General features: G+C 38.2%; 2 protein-coding genes across 2 annotated transcripts; both read left to right on the top strand.

Annotated features, from left to right (window-relative positions):
- Nucleotides 1–11,547, top strand: LOC140230608 (glutathione hydrolase 1 proenzyme-like). Its single transcript, XM_072310750.1, has 11 exons — nucleotides 1–82; nucleotides 438–507; nucleotides 3,584–3,807; nucleotides 4,691–4,883; nucleotides 5,292–5,455; nucleotides 6,532–6,687; nucleotides 7,405–7,541; nucleotides 8,518–8,741; nucleotides 9,491–9,722; nucleotides 10,406–10,507; nucleotides 11,392–11,547. Exons 1-11 carry the CDS (start codon nucleotides 1–3, stop codon nucleotides 11,545–11,547), a joined length of 1,740 nt encoding a protein of 579 aa, XP_072166851.1.
- A 3,982-nt stretch (nucleotides 11,548–15,529) lies between these two features.
- LOC140230606 (neuronal acetylcholine receptor subunit alpha-9-like) lies at nucleotides 15,530–20,929 on the top strand. The gene is made up of 7 exons (XM_072310748.1): nucleotides 15,530–15,694; nucleotides 16,570–16,614; nucleotides 17,235–17,344; nucleotides 18,037–18,248; nucleotides 18,755–19,084; nucleotides 19,679–20,034; nucleotides 20,705–20,929. Exons 1-7 carry the CDS (start codon nucleotides 15,530–15,532, stop codon nucleotides 20,927–20,929), a joined length of 1,443 nt encoding a protein of 480 aa, XP_072166849.1.
- Nucleotides 20,930–23,617: the final 2,688 nt, after the last annotated feature.

Here is a 23,617-nt window from a genome sequence, read left to right as displayed (position 1 = left end):
ATGGCTACAGGCACACCCTCACCACGAGTGCTGGTTGCTCTAGCGGTCCTAGCGTCCGCGGTGCTCCTCCCAGCAGTCGCAGGTAAGTCTCCGTTACGCAACTGGTGCACCAATGTCTACACAGATGCCATAAGACACTCTTCACCGCATTATTGCTGCCTCGTATACCAGGGAGGTACGAAGCGAGACCAGCTGGTGATAGCGTTAAACTATCGAATCGAGTTTAGGCTGTCTACGCCTCGAATTCATGTAATACACATACATTTATTGTAGTCACCTTACGCATAAAGCTATCAACTATCAATATTCGAGTTTTTATAAATCGAAAATCTTGATTGTCGCTTTTCTGGTTTAATTGACAGTCCACATTTCGATTGTTCTTGGAGAGAGGTATGATTTGAATCAAAATGATTTATTCTTTTTATTGATGATATCAGATTCTGATGCCGGGATCTACCAGACGGCAGCAGTTGCAACTGATATTGATATTTGTTCCGAACTGGGAAGGTATGTTCCCGTAGAAAAGAAATACACGTATGTACATAATATAAACACACAGTCAAACCTTTTTTAGCGGCCGCTTGATGTATGTGGTTACTAAATCCCCCCATACAGTGTTCTAGATCCTTTAGGACGGCCAACTTGTATATTGTGGCCTCTTGTCTATAAGAGGCCAATTTTCTTCTGCTTCCCTTAAAGGGACATTCCAGACGATTTTCATAATTTCACATCATGTAGTACATAAATCGACAACTCCATGTATAGATTTGTGGAATTTACTGTGGTTCTTGAGCAGAGAAACAATACTTTGAAAAACCTTAAACAAATTACACTGAACAAGGATGATGACATAGGAGGTTCACATATTTTCAGATATGTAGCAGTATAATTCCATTACAATACCGTTTGCTTGCGAGTTCACCTGTGTGTAATCTATGCATGCCTTCTTCTTTTGTTCTGCTTCCTTGAGCCCCAACTCATGCATTCTTATGGTGACTCTGCCATGTCATCATCCTTGTTCATTGCAATTTGTTCTAAATTTTGAAAATATTCTTATTCTTCATCCCAATCATCACAAATTCTGAAACTCTGTCCTCAGTATAACTAATCTATAGTTGTTCAAATGTAAAAATCTGAAAATCATCCGGAGGTCTCCTTTAAATGGTCGCTAAAGAAAGGTTTGGCTGTATGCATGCATGTTATTGAACATTGTATACACGGCCTGTATGTGGTCAAAACGTCATGTAGCTACTTGAAATGGCTAGATAAACAAATGATGCCGATAATGCTGATATGGCATACATACAGTGTAGCATTTGTAGCAGTCAGTGTTCTTCTCCTTGTGTAAAGTGTGTAACTTTGATACCATGTTCATTCTCTGATGTAATTGGATTTTTCGAAGGACCATCTTAAAATATTTTCTTAGAGAAGATGATGATTACGGATCATATTACAACTTTCGGCGTAAATACTTTTGAAGACTGCATCACAGAGCTGTCATCGAGCATTTGGCATATCAAACAGCGTTTTGATTACCGTTCCCAGTGAGGTGTTAGAGAAGGAGTGGAATCTCTATCCAATTTGTGCAAATTTATGAGTAGGTTTTGCAGCATGGCATATGAATGCCTATCGCATCCCACTGACTTGATATCCCATGCTCCAAGCCACTTTTCCGTAGAGTTTTGATATTGAGACCAAATAAAAAAAGAAATGTAACAATATCTTATTTTAAGCTATATTTCAAAGGAAGTGTTGAAATCCTGTGCGGAACTTTTTGGTTTATGTTATGGAACAAATCCTGTCAGTTTTTCTTCAAATATTCATGTTATCAAAACCCCAGGACTGATAAAAAAAAGGAATATTACTATCATGTATAAAAAATTTTAGCGTTTTACTATCTTGCCCACACTTGTGCATAACTTTGCATGACTGCCAGGTTAAAAGCATTATTTACCATTTGCAGTTGAAACAAAAACCCGGCTTTCGTGCTTCAAAACAGTTCTAAAATGTGAGTTAGGGATAGAAACAACCAATGTAAACCATTAAACCATAAACCATAAATTAAACCAGTATAATCGATTTTAAGTATTGTTAAATAATATACAAAATGTGAAAAATAGTTATAATAAAAACGTTTCCATACTAAACCGTCTACAGTACTGGTTTAATGAGAAAAATAGTGATATCTCCTTACATCTTAGGCTTTATTGCAAAAATTGTATATGGTATACCCGGATGTTTTGTGATGCAAGGTAAAAAGGTAAAAAGGACCTTTAAGTAAGTGAATGTGAAATCTTTTGAATAAGATAATTGGCGTATGCGTGTTTCAGAGTGTTCGATAGCAATTTACAGTTAAAGAAATACTATTTTCACTGATTTTTGTTCGAGTGTACTGTTCTCTACACAATTAATAATTGCTGCCAAAAATATTGAAAGGGACAGCAAACTGCTGCTCGCTCTGTTTGTTGTGAATGAGGAATAGTGCATACTCAAAAGAGAAATGCTGTCTTTTCATTAACACCTGTGATAGAGCACAGAACATCTCCACGGCACGGAGCACAAAATGAGATATTCTTGCTTCTTCTCCTTCTCTCACACTTCCCTGCTCTTCCGTATATCACCGAGCAGAATGTGTTTCTGTTGCCAGCACAGTTGGAGGATGCACATAAGAAACTCCTCAACTTTCTTCCTTCTGTGCGCATGTTGTTTAGCTTCGATAATGCAAACCAAGCTCTGCCTTGGTAGCATCCTGTTTACTAGTAATCTCTGACATGTATGTGGAAGCCCTTGTGTAGCAATGCCATCGCATTGCTCCTACAATAATCGAAGTGTCAAGTTAAAGGGATAGCATAGTTTTGATTGAAGTTGAGAGATAGTTAGAAACCGCTTTATCGAACATGACAGAGCATACCATTCTTAGAGGAATGCGAAATTTATTTGAAGAAATTTGGTTTTGAAATGGCTGAGATATCAAAAAAGCAAAGAAATCCTAATAGAAGATGGGACCAACCTTTAAACTGGGATCACTTTGTTTCTGGATACCTCAGCCATTTCAAAACCAGTTTTCACCAAATTAATTTTGGATTCTTCTTAGAATTGTATACACAATATTCAATTAAGTTGTTTCTGATTATCTCTCTGAAAGTTAAAATCTGAATCCCCACCTCAACCAAGACTATTTCAGCCCGCTACGAGAGCAGAAAGTTCAGCACCTCATGTCTTAGTTGTACGTTAAATGGGCATTCCAGACGATTTTCATACTAATCTATAGTTGCAACTGATTGACAAATTGCCCTACATCGACGTCGATGTCGATGAAGGGCAAGTTGTCAATCAGTTGCAATGAAAACATCTCGACGGAAGAATTTCATGAATTTGAATAATCTATAGTTGTTCAAATGTTAAAGAATCTGAAAATCATCCAGAGGTCTCCTTTTTGATGAACATATCTCATCGGTAGAAATTACGTAAATAGTGACAGTACGTTGAGAAGATATCAACTATGGGTACCTTAAACCTGTATGAGATTTATTGTGGAAAGTTGAATATTTAAGTGTGCGCCCTTCCGTCCTGCCCTCTTTAGGGATATTCTCCGACAGAATGGCTCTGCAGTCGACAGCGCTATCACCAGTATGCTCTGTGTGGGAGTCATGAATGGGGAAAGTTCAGGCATCGGAGGCGGGTTCTTCATGGTCGTCTATAACCGGAGCAACGAGAAGGTGGAGGCACTGAACGCGCTCGAGACGGCTTATAACGCAACGTACCCAGAGATGTTCGACGGCCAGGGAAAAGACGGGGCGAAGTATGGTGAGCTCTTTTCTTCCACCTCCCTGTTGTAGAGAAGAATAACTTTGACTCGCTAAAGACCGCACAAGCAGTTCATGTCTTTGGTGTCCTCGCGTATCAGCTCATTTTTTCTGGTCTGTCGAAGTAAAAATTTTGGTAACAACACATAATATCCAGAGTCATATTTAGGGGGGCGATGTTGCATAGTGGACAAGACTCTCGACTCCCAATCGAAGGAACCAAGTAGTTACATTGCTTACGTCCGTTTACTAGATGTTTTTACCATGGACCCTAGTGGTAGGGTCCATGTTTTTACCCACCACGTCCCTCTCTCAGGTGTATAAATTGGTTCCTGGCAACGCTGGGGTAAAAATATCGGCAGAGCCCTCTGGTATTATAGAGCAGTGACAACACTGAAAAGGCTACCCTGGATACAAAGAAAAAATGCCTTAATTGTTATTGAAGATCAATGTGGGCATGATTTGCTCTCATAAATTTATAACATCGCACAAGTAAAAAACTATGATGGTCATTATGCCCTGCAATTAGAATGATAAGAACTGCACATAATGCAGTTATGGCAAGAGTGACTGTTTGTTTGTTTTTTTAAGAAAAAAAAAGCCGTGGTGTATAGTAAGTCGTATTATAATTGATAATGATGATAAATGATTATGATATTAATGATGATAGTAATGATGATGATGATAATAATAATAACAATAATAATAACACTGATGATAAAACTACTAGCTACTACATGTACTGCTACTGCTACCACTACAGTACTAAGAGTGCTCCAACAAATAAAAACCAGTATAGAAAACCACTGTCGTCAATTAACTCTGGTTGCTGGGGGTAAAGATGTGACAAAGAGCTTTATTTCATTATTTCGCCCCTATCCAAGGAGCGAAGTCGGTAGCTATCCCCGGAGAGGTGCGAGGTATGTGGGAAGCTCACCAGCGCTACGGGAGACTGCCCTGGTCCGATCTCTTCCAGCCTGTCATCGACCTCGCCAGGAATGGCTTCCGGGTCGGGTCACATCTCGGTAAAGCCCTTGAGAATCTGGATGGGAAGTGGGACCAATATCCCACAGTGAGGTTGGTGGCCCTTCGTTATAAGTATGTATAGCAGCTGCGGCAGACAGAAACAGATTTGGTGCAAACGTTTTAAACATTGATCATCCACATCCTTCAATTCAGAATATGAGTACATGAATGACTTCATTAAAGCTATTGATAAGATAATCAATTCACGTAGTCAGATAGTGATAGATAGTTATGAAAGCAGGGAAGTATTCAACAAGAAAAACATAACTGCGAGTAAGAAAGGAGGGAGGTCAAGGGGAAGAGAAGATGACGAAGTATGCAGATTAGTGCACCAATTAAAGTACAATCCGCTGTTGTGAATATCTTTTTTCATAAAACAAATAATGCACCAGTGTTAAACGCCGGAGTGCATTTTTATTGCGACGAAGAAACTGTATACAATTTGTTATTTATAAACAGGACTATGTATACCATTCAAGAGGAGAATCGCGTGGCCATCGTCGGCGACACAATTACCAGGCCGGCCCTGGCCGCTACCCTTGAGGCAATAGCTGAGGACGGTCCAGATGAGTTCTATTCGGGAGAAACAGCAACAAAGTTCGTCGCAGATATTAATGATGGTGGTAAGTTAAATTTTCAACATGTAGGTTTACTATTTTCTATGACAATGTTTTCATATTTACTATGAAACATGATAAATTCGTACGTATGTGTTATACATCTATACATCTTTATCTATCTATCTATCTATCTATCTATCTATCTATCTGGGTATCTATCTATCTCTATATTCTATATAACACAGGCATCGGCATAAGTGGTTGCTAAGTGGCCTGGGGCCACTCAAAATTGATGTCAAGCCACAAATGTCCAAGAAGATTATCTTTTGGTAGCCCGGTCGCGCAATGAAGATTCAAAATGGATTGTAGGTTTCATCTTATTTTGAACCAATTCATTTGTTTTTCTTTCTCGTAACCAAAATTTGAATTCTAAAGGTACAATTTGCCCGAACCACTCTAGAAAAAGTTAGTTTCGTCCCTTGTTTCAGTGTGTTACATAATTATTATGCGTGTTGTAAATATATAGAGGTTACTTGAACGTTTCAATGATGCCCTATTTGTTTCATAACAGGGTGCTGTACTCCTATTCTATGATGCATGATATAAGAAGAGTATGGAACGTGCATGTTCAAAATTTGTGACTCAAGGTATCATCTTGGCGTATTAAATGAATTATAATGTATCTACCAAGATAAACAGGGATGCAAAGAGTAAGATTACAGATTGACAGAGAGAGGGGGAGGGAAAGAGGGAGAGGGAGGGAGAGAATGTACGGTAGAAGATAAAGAAGCATTGCCATAATGGAGATGATGGTTTTAATAACGGGAAAATAAACGGAGAATGTTCCATCCGAATGGATTGAAATGCTACAGAGGCAAACTCTTTATTTCTCTCGACTTACGAAGAACTCTACAGTGAAACCCATGCGAATCACGCTTATGTCATACTTGGGATTCACAAATTACAAACTCTTTTATCAATTTTATCCATATTGTATGAAGCAATGGCACGTGGCACATGATCGACAAATTGATTTCTCCTTTTCCCATTTTTGACAGCGAGGTCAGAAACCTTTCTACTGTCTGCCCTTCTAGTTTAAGCTTATCTCACTTTCTCGATATCTTTCGTATCTTTGGTAGGTGGTCTTTTGACTCTTGCCGACATGGCAAATTACCGGGCCGAGTGGATGGAGGTCGAAACGCTGCGAGGTTTCTCCCCATCCAACCATACCGTGTACTCAACAACACTGACATCTAGTGGACCGTTTCTACAATTTATGCTCAGGACAATGGAAGGTGATTTTCTTTCTTAGTTTTCTGTTTGGTGGTTACCAAACATTACACGCTATTCTGCAGTTTATCGTATCTACTTGATATACAACATAATACAGTAATAATTTAGTCAATCTTATTAAAAAAAAACCCAACAACAACAAGCTTTTCTCAAAGATTTAAAAGTGGGACCTGTATGTCCACTGAGATTAAGTAGATGTTGACTCTATGACATCTTACTGGCGTCTAAGTAGCACGGGTCAAAATTTAAACATCCTGATTCGGAGGAAAATCCTAATTGGCTTTGTCTTTCATTCGTTTCTATATCACTTTTGATGATTTTAAATTATCATAGTAAGTGGCTGAAATGATTTCTTTTGACAGTTGCAGTATAATAATCAGAACGTTTCCATGAAGCGTCGGGTTTTTTTTTCTTTTTCTTTTTCAATCGTCTGAACATCATCTTACATCTTACATGATAGTCACCAGCACTCAAACATTTCTGAAATTGACGCTCCAGATACTTTTAAATGCGTCTGCAATAATTAAAAAGAGTGAAGTTGAGATAAAAGAGTTACAGAATTTGAAAGTTTCATACGTTGGCATGAAACAATAATACGACTACAACCAGTTTTCCTGTCAATCGGTCGTTGAATTTCTTTGATATGGTAAATTTTGATACTTGAAAAAAAAAAAGGTCAAAAGAAAATAACGAGGACAGGACTGTCTTTAATTTGTCAGATTTCGGACTGTCGGGAGAAGATCCCATTTCTGAGAACCAGATTGTTGATCTGTATCATCGCTTTCTCGAAGTGGGCAAGTTTGCTTTCGGGTCCAGAATGCATCTCGGGGACTTGAACTTTCAGGCCTCGGAGGATGTCGCTGAGAAACTGGAACAGGTACATTTCGGAAACAGTATGTTGGTTTTATTCACTGACTATTATTTGTTGCTTGTTTGGTGGTTTTCTGCTTTCCTGGTTGCGGTTCGTTATTCCAAAAGTTCGTCAACCCGAAAATAAAATAAGGTTCATTCTTTTGAAGTGTTCGGTACAGTACGCATCTCCTTTTCATTTTCCGATTTACGAATCTTCGGATTAATTTAAACGAATCTCCGGAATTACTGTATAACGTCGCATATTGTGAATATTGATTATCCAGTAAGAGGCGCAGAGAAAAAAAAATAACAGACCGCCATGGGTGATAAAGGAGTTCATGACATGAATGACGGCTCCTCTAACATGTCTAAATTTGAAAAAAAAAAATACTATAACAAGCCTAAAGGGCGGTGAGTTGGCTCAGTCGGTAGCGCGTCTGCCTCACGATCACGCGGCCCGGGTTCGAACCCGAGTCTGGACTGAGCAATGTTGTGTGTAAGCATACCGTCCCCTCTAGCAAGAGGCAAAACACTCTGTCCCTCGGATAGGACATAAAATGGAGGTCCCGTGTGTGAGAGAGTAACAACTCATGCACGTGAAAGATCCCGCTTCATTCATTCATCGCAAAGAGCAGGGTGTTTAACCCGGTGAAGTGGTCCCACCTCACATCCAACTGGACCCCATGGACATGGAAGACCAGCTTATTAATGTAGCTGAATATGGGCTATCCAGCCATCTTCTCAGATGGAAAATGAACAAACAAACAAAACAAAACAAACAAAGGGTCGTCGCATTAAGTAACATGTATTATTTCATAGCATAATGATACTACTGGCAATATTACTCTGCCAAATTATAAAATGAACATTTGCTCTTTGAATTATCAAATTAGACCTCTTGGTAATGTGATTGACAACTGCTGTGAGAAATCTGTTAAAGTACAATTAATGGTGTGGGATTTTTTTTTTCAATTTTACAGACACTGGAAAATCTCAGGTCGCGAGAGTTCTCTACCTTTATTCGAAACCTCATCAATGATCACAAGGATGTTGTCGTGTTTAGCAAAGGGAGCAAATACGACATCGCATATGAAGTGGACGGCGAGGACGAGGATGACAGTGAGGAGGAGGGCGACACGAGTCACATCAGTGTCTTGGCTCCGAACGGTGACGCAGTGTCGGTCACAACCTCAATTGGATACAGGTAAGATTTGGTTTTAACCATTCGATGTCCTCCTCATTTACATGCCTCAACTATGCCCTCATAGATTACACAAAAAGTTCACCTTGCCCAAACACATTTTACATTATACCATGATAATAAAATTGAGTTGACGGAAAGGTTTGATTGCAAGATACCTCTCTGGATACGTGTTCCAGGCTAGTTAGACGCCAATACATTTCGCAGTGTTCCTTATCTTTCTCAGGGCATGCCTAATCATTCATGTCTATACAGTGTATTATATCATTTTGTTGTATATTTGAAAAAGGTATCCAAACACTCTCAAGAAAAAGTCGTAATAACAACACTAAATATACTACAAATGTGTAAGCCATCGTTATTGTCGTTTTACCATCTCTGTTTTGGCACCTGGGTCTCAAACATTTTTGTCATTGAAGGAAAGTGAGAAATAATAGTGAAAAGCGGATAAGCCACTCCATCCCCTATCGGCTGTTGATGTCATTAAGTTGAATACCTTTAGTTGCTGCAGGGAGGTGACCCTGGTTACTGTTTACCGGTTGCGGTAATACACTTCCTCGAAACTGTGATTACAATGTAACATTCTCAAAGATTCAATAAAACTAATATGCAGACGTTCCTGTTCAGCTCTGATTGGTAATGTCACGTGACATATTATATTTCACGTGAACATTTCTTAAAAAGAAGTAATTAGAATGATTGATTATGACATTGGATGTTGATACTCATTCTTTCCTGGCTTTTACTTCAAGCTTTGGCTGCAAACACCTATCTCTCTCCACTGGCATCGTGCCCAACAACCACATTCGCAACTTCAACTTTAAAACCAAGTATACAAGCTGGGATCTCTTAGCCAACAGGCTTGCACCGGGCAAGCGCCCTCTTTCGACCATGGGACCGTCAGTCATTGTGGATCGCAACGGAAATGTGAAAATGGTGGTTGGTGCGTCCGGCGGTCTGCGCATTCCAACCGCGAATGGCTGGGTAACATGTTTATGATGGATCCCTTTGTTCATTTATTATTTTCCCCCTCCTTTTCCCCTTACTTACTCCCTTTTGTCCTTCATTCCTTCCTCCCTTTCTTCCATTATTTCTTTCTTTCCTTCTCTCTTTCTTCCTTTCCTTCTTGCTTGATTTTCTCTTCCTCTGCCTCTCCTTTTCTATTTGTATGAATATAAAACGTGACAACTCCATAAATCTTTAGCACTGTCTCGTCCGCCCAGTTTCTCTGCCCACTTATGTTGTGGAATTACACTTATTTTATCATAATGACCCTAGAGTGATATAAACTATTGCCATATCAACTAAAACCTGGAAACTGATTATATATCTTTACTTTTTAATCTTCATTCTTACATAATGCACATACAACTGTGATGTCAGTGAAATCTCTCTCTTATATACACGCACATACACACAACACACAACACACACATTATATATACATACATACATACCACATACATACATACATACATATGGATATTCTATGTGTATGTATGCGTGTGTATGTAGTATGTACTTGTAAATCCATTGCAATGTTTATGCAGTATATGCATTTTTTAATATATTCCATCTTCTCGTCTGTCTCTGTTTAACCTGTGTTTATAATGCGCTTTCTCCTATCCTTAAATCTCCCCCCCCCCCCTCCTCCCGGTGTGAAACAGGTGATCGTCCGAACCCTGCTAATGAACGTGCCACTCGACCAGGCCATCAACGAGGGTCGGATCCACAACCACCTCCTGACCAACAAGGCCTACTACGAGAGTGCTGCCTGCGTGAGTAGAACTGATTTTTTTTTTTTTTAAGAGAAAATTACTTCAGTGTTGTGGTGTCTAGTGGTACCGATGATGATTATGATAATGGTCATCGTAATTGATAATTCCATGATGACATTACCACTGTTCAGTGATTATAGTAATGATGATGATGATAATGATGATGACAATTATCAAATTGAAAATTATGATGCTGGTAATAATAAAAGGATAATGATGATAATTCTGAGTACCAACTAAATTATTTTCAGTTCTATCTACCCAGGCTAGCGTTTTAGTGTATTAGCACTCCTCTCACTGACATGACTGAACATAATATATCATTATTTGCTCTTTAATATTCCGACTATTGCCACTCCATTGTATCTCAGGCGACTCATTTATTACAAAAAAAAAAAAAAAAAACAGGAAGAGGCAAAACTAATGCATGTGGACAAAAGTACTTCTGCCTTGGATGAAGAAAAATGACGAAACGATCATGAAAGATGGGGCAATGATTCCTTTATTTCGTTTTACCTGTTTCTTTACAAATAAATAAATAGATAAATAAATGGATCAGTAAGCAATGAATAAGTAAGTAAATAGATAAATAAATAAATGGATCAATAAAAAATATATAAATATGTAAGCAATGAATAAGTAAGTAAATAGGTTAATAAATAAACAAGTATGATATACATAAAATATATTTAATACGTTCATTCATCTATTCATTTAATTATTGTTGAACATTCCTTTGCTTTTTAACTTATCCATTTATTTAGGCCTACTTATTCATATGTTTATTCATTTATTTGTTGATTTATATTTCTGTGTGTTTATTTGTATTTTATTTGGTTTATGAATATTCATCTGGGGTTTTTTTTCTTTAGGAGGAAGAACGCGAGAATATCTGTTCGAAGCTGGCGGACCGCGGCCATATCGTATCCCGCAGCTCCAGCTATGCCTGCGTACAAGGTATTCTCCGGACCGACCAGGGCATTGCCGCCTACTCCGACCCGAGGAAAGGAGGGCTGGCCGCTGGCTTCTAGCGCTTGAAGACCTATCTCCCCTCACTCACTGGATTCAAGGGAAAAAGTTGAGCTAATTACAATGGAAATTGCCGAGTAATCATGTTAAATTTTGATACCAGAAGTCTCTCTTTTTGTTGTTATTGTCGTGTTGTTTCATTTGTTAGTTTTGCGTGTTTTTGATTTGTTTTTGTTGTTGTATTTCTCAGATTGAGAAAGCGCATGACTTCCCGTTTCCTGATTTTTTTATACCTATTCTTTATCAGTCTCATGTAATTGATTCTATTGAGTCACGATATAGCATCTGCCTTTTTCGCAAAGCCGCCGGACTTACTCCATTTTTATTCTTTGAACAATTAACTATCGATTACCAGTAATCTGTTTGCAGAATATTGTCACATTTTATTGTGATTCGTCGTGTGAACATATTTTCGCTGTATATTTTTTTCAAATTGTTACGCTCATTAATCAATGTTGCACGTTTTTATTAATAGTCTTTTTTCACTGTTGTGATTTTGGTACCTTATTCGTGCTCAAAACTTGATTGTTGATTGATTATTAAACGCATTTTGTAATTAATTTTCGTTGAATTTCGACTCTTTGTTTCTGTTTGCTGTGCCACCAAAGAGGAAAATGAAGACACACACTTGTACTCAAATACGTACAGACACGTCAACACATTTTGCGTTGGTACACGAAGAGGTTGGTGGACACGCGGATAGACAGACTAACCAGGGAGGTGGAAGTCCCCTCCCTGGACTAACAGACAGATGCAAAATATAGACAGGAGATGACAGATATAATGAGAGCAGGAGAGAGAGGGGGGGGGGGAGAGAAAAGGAGGGAGGGAGAGAGAAATGACTCGCACGAAACTCTGCGGCTCACTACTCCGGTAATCGAGTGAATTCGCTCTATATAAGCCAGTTCGGAGTTAGCTCATGGGCACTCTGGTGCGAATGACCTTTCTTTTTTTCTCAGTCGATTAGGGGCACTTCACTCGTTTTCAGAGCGACATAATGCATAACCTTGCGAGACGTAACAATATTGAATTCATCAGTCATATTGAAGCTGAGGATAAACTTGTGTAGACCAGATGACCAGAATGATCTGAGAATAATCTGTCAATTAGCACATGGGAAAGCATCCATTTCATTATTTTGCATTGAATGTATTAACAATCTCTTTCTATTGATATTGCCAAATACCACCTTTGCTGTCGGGTGGATGTGCTGGCAAGCAGCATTCATAAGGATTACATGAATAATCAATACATCAGATATGCTTATCCCAGTGAATTTAACAATCAACATGCCTGTTGGTACGAATGACATTTTTTTCTGCTCATGCGGAAAGTGGAACTCCGAACTGGCTTATTAAATGCCTGCTTGCCTTGACATCGCCAGTGAGTATAGCCTACTCGGCAATACCATAATTTCTTGCAATTACTGTATTAAACACCCTTAACCCGAATTACAAATCACAGTTTGCTGTGACGAATTCATCACCAGTGGTAAACTCCGAGGTAGACTTACTTGTTAGTCGATCGATTTTCTAACTCAATTTGGGTTTTGTTTTAAAAGCGGGCGGGGTGGACAGCTGTTCTGTATGAGGTACATGTACTTAGTCCGGTATGCTTATTGATTTATTCAAATCGAGGCGGTTGGCTCCCTTAATAACCATGATAACCATCAGGACAGTTTGTGTACATGTCCTTGTTTAAGCTATGCTATTCAGTGTGTTCACCTCGATGAAAAAAAAAATGGATCTACTTGTTAATGAGACATTCCAGACGATTTATATAATTAAACATCATGTACAATGTAGCACACAATTAAATAGTGCCATAAATAGTGCAAGAGCTTTCAATCAAAAGGCGCTAAATCCATTGAAAAATGATGTATTTAGCGCCTTTTGGAAGCAAGCTCTTTATAGAGTTGTGTACTTGTGGTCCTTGAGAAGATAAACCAATACTCTAAAACCTATAACATAATACACTGAACAATTGAGGATGACATAAAGAGGCTCATTATATCGGTAATGTAGCAACGTAATTCATTTCCACGCCACTTGCTCAGCAACTTCACCGGTGTAGAATTTATGCATGGTTTCCTCCTTTGTTCTTATTCCTTGACCACCCAATCAGGCATTCTTACGTGAGGCTGCTATGTCATCATCGTTCATTTTGATTTATTGTAAATTTTAAAAATATTCTTATTCTTCGTCGTCATCACTACAAAATTCTAAAACTCTGTACCCAGTATTGTTCAAATGCAAAGGTCGGAAGATCATTCGAAAGTCCCCTTTCATGATCGTCTTCTCTGTCGTGGATTTATTTTCTTTTCAGAACGAACAAATAACCTTTAGTGAGCAGAGTTGAAATAAATTGGGAATTATTCTATTAAATGACATTCCCCCATCGCGGGAGAAGCAGTAAGCAGCAGAGTATTGTGGAATCTTCATAAACTAAAATTTGCCATTTCTAAAACCCATGACAAACTGGGTAGGCCATGTGATGTGTCAATACAAGCAGTCAAGCATGCGCATCTGTCATCTTCCGGTGTGTGATGAAGAATTAACAGTGTATGAACTACTGAATAGACGGAGGTACCCTGGGTAAAGAACAAAATAATTAAATCTTCGAAAGTGTTAATACTATAAAATTGTTGCATAAAAATGCAACAGGGCAATTTGTCAACGACAGCTGCACAAATAGAAACAACATCATACGTTTGTTCATTCAATAGGAACAAAATAGGCACTTTTGAACAATCGTGGAAAAGGCAATTCCACACACAATTAGAACAAATAACTTCATCAGTAGGAATGATTAGAATGTACACAAACATATATTATTCCTTATACATAGTCATATTCATGTAATGCATTGTGTAATTGCAATCACCAATTAGTTCACGTTATGTCTAGACTATCCTTCTCAGGGTCTGGTCATAACCTTCCAATAAAGTTAGATTTGTTTTCCATATTCGTTACGACAAAAGAAAATGGTTTTCCTTAATTGGTGAATGAGTCGTTGCGAGTGTACCCGAGTCTCTGATCAAGACTACACCCATGGAACCTCGCCCAAAGAAGGAACTCGGCGTATAATCAATGTGGCGTTACGTAATACAGATCGGCGCCAGTGCACTCTTCTCTTCGTTGGCGTATATCAGCAAAATTTCGTTCGCAGCGGAAAAATTGCAGGACAGATTCTGTTCGCAGAGAAAATTTCGTTCGCAGAGAAACATTCGCCGCTCAATTACGAATAATACTCTGAACACCACATTTCTGAGGTGACTCTTTATTCGAATACGCCTGGTTTTGAATTATTTTCGTTTTTGCTGCCATGACAAGAAAACTAGGAATGGAGACCTACACGTGCAGAGGAATTATTGTTTTGCTCATGTTGGGCTGCACATACATATTACTCGGTAAGTGCGATTCTGCATTCCTCATAGCTTGATAGTTTTCTTCCCCCCCCCCCCTCCAAAAAAAAAAAAAAAAAAAAAATCTTGCCTGCTTAAACGTGGAAGATGTATTTCCCCTCAAAGACAGGGCATTAATATGTAAATATATCTAAATATGTGCATGTGTGTTTGGGGGTGTATATATGTGTGTATTTATTTATTCATTTATTTATTCATTTGTTTGTTTGTTTGTTTGTTTGTTTGTTTGTTTGTTTGATTGTCTAGTCTGTCATCTTCCGGAAAGTGATATGAAGAATGCATGTTATCAAAAATACGGATGTATATAATTTGCATGTTTTCACGTATAGTTTCATACGATTATTTCTATCAATTCAAAAGAAGTGCGCCGCGAGATATAAGAGTGAAATGTGCAGCTATAAGTATACCATGGCCACTAAAATGATATGAAAATGCAAATAGATGAATAAATTAGGCTTACAACAGGAGAAAATAAAATCATGGTTTAGAAACAAAGTGTCAATCTTGTACTGTAACCTCTTCGACGAACAGATCAGGTCGAAGCCGATATGATGACGATGATGGCGAACTCCACGTCTTCTATGATGCGCATGTCGTCGAACACTGAGGAGAAACTGGTGGCCGACCTCCTATCCGAGTACAGCCGCTACGTCCGACCCGTGGTCAACACGTCCAAAATATTGTACATTCACTATCATCTGAGACTCTCAAGAATTTTGAAAATAGTACGTGTACGAAACCATCGATTGTGCATTATCATTCCACAATGTTTGACTACCTGATCATGCCATAGAATACATCCAATGTAAGTTTATGAGTGTGAACTGCAATGGCTTACAGTGCCAACTACATAGGAGCTCTTGTACAATGAGTTTTCTTTTTTCTTTTTCTTAATTCTGTCTTACTTTCTTTCTCTTTTTTAAACGAGTAGTCCCTGTTTGTAATAAGATGTTCATTATCACGCATTTTGTAGCGTTGGAATAATGATGAAACTTTTCTGTTCGCGTTACACACAACGTTAGTCATCCGTTGATAATGCGTATTTGAGGCTTTCTCGTCATTATAGAAAATATAAACAGCTGTGTAATATGACTACGGTGTGACAATACAGTAAATGTATAACTGTATGTTTATCACGTGATGTACCCCTGTATACGACTTATATCACTATTATCACAAACATACAACATCCTGTCTCTATAACGGCTGGAGGTCATGTCAGAGAAATATTTCTCATAATGAGCAAAACATATATGATAAAGCGATGGATACAGTGTACATTCCATGCAAAGTAAAAAATTGTTTCAACACGAATTCAATTGATGTTTGAGATTGCTACTTGACAGTCTCAAACGAAGCTTTCAATCGAAATACAACACTCTCAGTCCTCAGAATGTTTAGTGCTATTGAAGTCTTGTTCCTTCTATTTTATCTTACCACACTAATTTTGGTCCGCAGATAGAAATCACTGTTACAGTTGATGTTCAATACATTTCTAAAATATGATTGAAACAAAATTTTGGTGTGGAAAACATATCAGACTTAAAGGATTCAGCGAATATTTTATAAGTTTTCATAACATTTTTCTTCACTTTTTCAGGACGAGAGAAACCAAATTCTTATCACGGCTATGTGGCTGGAGCAGGTAAGTTATATTCATGGTATTAATATGAAGTAATAGGATCTCTTCGATTGTTAAAGTATTATACATATTGAATGCAGATCTGATGTACCAAACAACCTTAGACAATGTAAACACGTGTTTTATTTCAGCAAATTTTACTTAGGAAAACTTAATGTTTTCAGTATATCAATATCCTCTGCTTCAAAGAAAAAAAGTGTTGCATCACGCCTTGGTCAATGTTTCATTTTTACGCATTGTTTTGAGTTCCGGTCATTAGCAAATCTCCATGAAATTGAATGAAAAAAAGCTATTTTAACATTACTACTATATCTACTAATTCGGGAGCATGTATTGGCTAAACAGGTGCTTGTTGAATCTCGGGTTTAACGCATCTCGGGTTCCATAAATAAAGTTGCACCAGTCCTCCAAACCTGTCTATCTAACATAGCTCTCCTCAGTTCATTAATGCTATCAAAGCCTGTGTCGTTCTCCAGTACACGGATGTGTGTAAACATTATATAGCTCGTATATGAAGTCCAGTTCCATCAGATGTGAATCTATATAATGGTGTACATCCAATCTCCTGTGCCACCTTTCCCAAATCACCAATTCTGTCGTGCTGTTTGTCTTCATTTATTGAGAACTGGGTGGATGAATACTTGAGGTGGGATCCAATGGACTATGACAACATCACCAGCATCCACGTACCTTCCAGTCTCATCTGGATACCAGACACAGTTCTGTACAACAGGTGGGTATTTAATACCTGGTTTAGACCCCCTTGATAACGACGATATTTAAGCATTGTTCTTGGGTGATGGAATTTGCTTATTAACCTTTCATGTTTGGTGATCTTAACATTGTTTCCCAAGGTTGAGTTCTGCTGAGTTCCCGTTCGCTCTTATTCCTTTTTCTTTCTTTCTATCCTTGTGTTATTCGGACTGGGTTATCTCTGGCTTTTGGTTTTTGATTTATTGAAGATTTTTCTCAGAGGAAGTAACTGTCAAAGCCTTGATGCTGAATTATATCATTGGTAAAATGAAATGGCAGTCCATGAACGAATATACGATATTAGCGAGTAGGCCTATATTCCGAAGGGAGATATCACAGGCTTTTGTTATCTTCTAGCTTGGATTGAAAGCAGATGAAGCATGGTTAGTAACAATAGTGTTCATAGATATTCGGGCCAGGTAAGATTGTTCAGAACCAGTTACCATGGTGATGAATGACTATGATATCACACTAATTTGGTATTCTATTGCAGGTTTGATTTTGGTACTAATACAAGTTGTAGGTAACCGGAATATGTATTGATGTACAAACTGTTTGTTTGATATAATCATTCATCATGTTAAGACGTTTAAAATAGTCATATTTGCCAATCCAAGGTGGTTGAACATTGCATTTATTGTATCTCTTTTCTCTTGTCATTATTTTTTTCAGTGCTGATGTTGACAAAGAGCCCGGCACTGACGTCATGATGACGAACGCCATCATCAGCTACAACGGGTCTGTCTTCTGGCAGGCTCCCGCCATCTTCAAGAGCTCCTGTAAGCTTGAGGTCTCCTACTTCCCCTTCGACCAACATCGCTGCAACATCAAGTTTGGCCCGTGGGCCTACCTCGGCAACGAAGTCGTGATGAAGAAAGTCTCAGGTACTGTGTTAGCCGCTAAAATCTAATTGTATGAAATGCAGAATTCATAATCGTATAATAGATTTTACTGAGTAGACAAACCTGCATGTGCGAATAAAACTTGCAAAAAGACAACAAATTCTACGAATTAGTTATACGGATGTGGCTTTGTCGTATAAGGTAAACAAAGTAGTATTATTTTACCCCTCAAGAAAAAGAAACCTCCATTATATCCTTTCGTGACAGATAAAAAGCTAAAAAAACGCACACGGTCTGAGCAACGTAGAATGAAATAAATGTCACTTTTGTGGTTGTTTATGGTTCAATCTGTCATTTAATTTGTAATGTTACATTTTCAAAGACGTATAAGGATAATTTGTTATTTTGCCAAATATTAGGGTCGTCTCCCCCAAATACTAGTCAATATTTATTCGTATTTTTGTTTACGTGTTGTTGTTTTTTTATTTTTAGAGAATAGAAACTCTCACGATTGTGACATCTCGATATGTTTTTTTCGTATCCCTCAGACTCCGGCGACTTTTCTCAGATGAGCACCAACGGTCAGTGGGAGCTACTGGACATGCCGGTGGAAGAACACCTGGTCAAGTATGGCTGCTGTCCCATCCCTTTCTCCGACATCGAATTCTTCATCGTGCTCCGCCGTAAGGCTCTCTTCTACGTCTTCAACCTCCTCTTCCCTTCCGTGTTCATGTCGCTGATATCTCTCCTGGGGTTCTACCTCCCGCCCGAGTCCGGCGAGAAAGTTGGTTTCAACATCACCATCCTCCTCTCCTTGGTCTTCTTCCTGCTCCTCAACGCCCAGCTGCTCCCGCCATCAGACTCCATCTCCTACTTAGGTACAACGAGACGAAAACCAGAGTCCCGCCCATCCGTATCCACCGCTTATTGTTCTCTAACTTTATCGTTTGGAGCGTTTTCTATCCTGTTGTCTAACTTTGTGAATATACTCAGTATCCAGTTCAAAGTATTCTCCTTAAGTTTTTACCGCTTGTATGTTATTTTCTCCTTTCGCTCATTTAAAATGAGGTGGGAGTACTTGTACTAGATTTAGAGGTATACCAAGGAGCTATTATAGCTCCTTGGGTATACCAATGAATATTTGGCATTGTTCGTACAGCTTTCGTAGGTTTATCCAAGAAACAACTCACCAACACCAAAGTGGTTGCTGAATTGTTACTCTGATCATAATGATTTTTTCTTTTTTGTTGACAAAACTTTTATTGATTCATTATCCTATATCTTGGCCCATCAGTTTCATCAATGATTGCCATATCATTGTTATTATCATTGTAATAATCAAAGTTTGTAGTTATTTTTAATCATTAACATTATTGCCATTAATACAATCATTATCACGATTATAATCATAATCATAATCATCATCATAATCATCCTCATCCTTATCATCCTCATCATCCTCATGTTGGCAGGTCTGCTTCTATCCATCATCATCGCTATCATGTCCGTGGAGACGGCCATTTCCGTGGTTCTCCTTCGCATGTACCACCTCCGCATCCGATACCCTCCGCCCGCCTGGGCCCGCTCCATCATCCTTGACAAGTCGGCCCGGTGGCTGCGCCTCGACCGCTACCACCACGAGTTCGACCCTAACCCGACGTTCGACCAGGGCCTCAACGCAGAGGCTATCGCCGACCCTTTCGAGTTCGACACCAAGAAGGCGACGAGGGAAGGAAAGGTGCTCGAATCGAGCTTCCTGCAGAAGCTCGAACTGGACGCCAGTGATTACGGAATGGAGAAGAAAGGCAACGACGAGGACAAAAACGAGGTACGAGATCGAACTATTGACAGGCAAAGGGATTGACATTTTGATATTCAAGATCACCCAAAAATAGCAATCGCTGCCTTATCTTAATCTTTTCCACCTACTCTTACATGGTACTGTAGAAAAGGGTTACTATTCTATGAATGTACGTTGTATCGTGCTAACGCTTTGCAACCCCTTGTCTAAGGGCGTCCCAAGTTACAAAACATGGGCTATGAGTGTTTGGAATGGATAGAAACAGCTTACATATTCAGCTTTTTTTCATATTTTCGACAACCATGTAAAGTTGGATACCTATTGAGACCCAGTCATACTATATAAAATGGTGGTACAATGGTTCTTTTCTTTTTGGGTTAGTATTTAGATTTCGCGCTTACCGCTACCATGGTTACCAAGGCTATAGCAGGGATAGATCCCGTGATATAACCAACTGAAATTATCAGAGTTTGACAGCTTATAGCAGGAAATGATTGCTGTCAAATGTTTTGCAACTTATTGTCTCAGGTCAAGTTTAAAAGTACATTGAAATGAATGTTGTATTTCATGTATTTTGGTCACAATTTGAAATCGCTGAAAATGATCAAAAGTTGAATAAAAGAGATCACATTTTAATATATTGTGATTTTGTTGTGTTTTTACTTCAGAATTTGCCTTTCTTTCTTGTTTTTCACAGGTCGGTAGCGCTGGTATCGGTTCCTCTATCTTCCGTATCGGTAACTACCTGCGTCGTCTGGTGAACATTTCCAGAAAGAATGAAGCGAGATCGTCGATCCAGCAGCAGTGGATTGATCTCTGCATGGTCCTCGATCGTCTCCTTCTGATCCTAATCACTCTCGCCCTCGTCATCTTCACGCTCATAATTCTTCTGCTTATGGCCGCCTCTCCCCAAAATGTCTGAGAACGTCGGCCTTTTATTTTCGAATATCGCATCATTATCACGATTATTATCAATCATATCATACAGTATAAGTATCATCGCAATCATCATCTCCTTTTCCAAAATCATTAGCGTCATCTTCATCCGCATTGATATCAATAATCAAATTACATCGTCATCAACATCATCATCATCATCGTCGTCGTCACAATTACCGCTTTCATCATGTCCATTGTTACGAGTATCATGGTCATTATCATAAGTTGCATTGATAATAGCACCACTAACATTAGTTTCGTCAGTCACGTCAATACCGTCTCCGTCCTACCCGCTGTCATTACCATCAAAAGTATTGTCCGCGCAGTCCTCTGTGTTTTGATCGCATAAATTGTAAGTGCGGTAAATCATTACTGCCGATTGGCATTGTTTGATAAAATTGGCGGGAAAACGAAAAAAGACTCACGGTATAGTATTAACGACTGAGCAGAGAGTATACCCTGCCAAGTGTTTCTACGATTGCACGTTGTGCCTGTTATTAATTGTTTTGTCATTTGTTTTTCTATTGAATTGTTGAATACTATATAGTATTATTTTCAATGATTCATTATTCTTATTTTGTCTATGGGATTCGGCCTCGAAATGGCAATGGCCGTACCCTTCCATAATGCCACTCCCATTATGAGTCATACGTTTTAGTTTCCTTGTACATTACTATGTCAGTGATTGTTTTATTCTGGTACCTGATACTTTGATGAAAAACCCACATCAATTTCGCATTTTGGTATGAGAAATTAAGAAATAAACTTGAAATTTGGAACTTGAAATCAACAAAAATAATAAAACACGTTTTCTGCGGTTTGATAATGTATCTGTTATCAAAATTTTCATCGTTCTATAAGCCTTTTATTCGGAAGGCAGAAAAAGAAATTATTTCTTAGTTCCTTTTGGTCACATGCCTTTATCATAATTAATTGTTGAACTATCAAAAGCCTTTGAATTGCTAAATTTATAGCTGTCCTTTAAAATCAGAAACTAATTGAGGATATTTAAGTTAATATCTTTTCAATTAAGTCTCACCCCTCTTTCCGTCTCTTGTTATCTCAAACATTGCAATGTCGTTTATCAATGATGTCTGCACAGTGAAATGAAATTCGATTTGGAATTTGTTTTTAAAGTCTTGTACATTAAAAATTAGTTTTAGATGCATTCAGGAATTAAGAATCGTAGATCGTGGAGTTGAATCAAAATCACAATTTCACGTTCATTCGTGTATGTAATATGACTGCCACTTAATATCTCACAGTCTCATGCTGGCATTTATAAAACAATTGTTGACGTGTTGTGGAAACTCATGTATGTGATACTTGTAGACTCCTGTGTGTGTGAGGTCGACTGAATATTTCTGATTCTTTTTATTCTGCAGTAAACTATATATCGTAAAATCCAACTTTTCCTCTCATAGTTATCACTGAGATGTAATAAGGTGAGGATTGCTGTGAAAGAATGATTGCATGTGTAGATCTCTAGAAGAAGACATTGCAATAAAGAAACCAGCGTAAAGAGACAGTGAAGCGTTTTCGACCAATTTAGACAAGGCGAAATAGAAACACACTATTAACAGACACACAACAAATGAAAGCACACATACACACAAACGCACGCACACACACACGCACACACGACCGCACACACACATACACCAACAAGAAGCAATGGATTAAAACTGTGCAAGTCCTGATCAATATACATAACCTGGCAAAGATGCTCTTAATGGTATGACAAAAATTAAAACGCTAATTGTATTATTCCGCTCGCAAGACTATCGATCAATCATGATCTGTTTCCACACGCAAAAGGCGTTTTTCGATTAACATCCCTCACGTTGTCGTACTTTGTTGACGCTGGTTGATTATGCAAGAGGTTGATTGGATGTGTGTTGTACCATCTGTCGGCTAGATTTGATTTGACATCCGATGTGTGTATGCATATATATATATATATATATATAATATATATAAATGGTGTGTGTGTGTGTGTGTGTGTGTGCGCGCGCAAATGCAGGTGTGTACTAATTCATAGAGTAATGTTTTTAAATCAACAATATTTTGATATTTTATGAATGAACGTATGGGGTCAAGACTTTATATAATACAAGGCACTTACAGCTTTTCTGTCTGTCTTCGAACACTTTCAAATGTAATGTATATTTGTAATGTTACATTTACTGATACTTATTGAAATAATTCTTTTCTCTGTTATTGTATGGTGTTGTCAATTTGCTGTATTTTTTTCTTCTATTTTAACTGAAAGTGTGAATAAATCGAAGCTAAAGCTGAATGAAAAATATAGAGATGGACAGAAAGATAGACAGACAGATAGATAGATAGATAAATAGATAGGTATACATAGATATTCAGAGAATTAACACAGTCAGACAAAAAAAAAGGAATCTGAAATGTGTATGTGTGTGGAGGAGGATGTGTAGATATGGCAGCGTATTTGACATGGTTACTGACCTATGATGTCTAGCGTTTGTGTAATATTGTTGTTTGCATGATTTTGTTATACATGTGTTTACTTCGGCGATATTGATAAGTGACATTTTTTCTTGTAATCGCTTCCTTTTTAAGAGTTCCATAACGTTCAAATAAAAAATAAAAAACGCATTGTAAAAATTTCTTTATCTTTTGGGGAGCATTGCCGGCAAGA

Source organism: Diadema setosum, chromosome 7 (assembly GCF_964275005.1).
Source record: "Diadema setosum chromosome 7, eeDiaSeto1, whole genome shotgun sequence".
In the NCBI taxonomy this organism is placed as follows: Eukaryota; Metazoa; Echinodermata; class Echinoidea; order Diadematoida; family Diadematidae; genus Diadema; species Diadema setosum.
The sequence above is the reverse complement of the archived record's forward strand: the minus strand, read 5'-3'. Positions and strand labels throughout refer to the sequence as shown.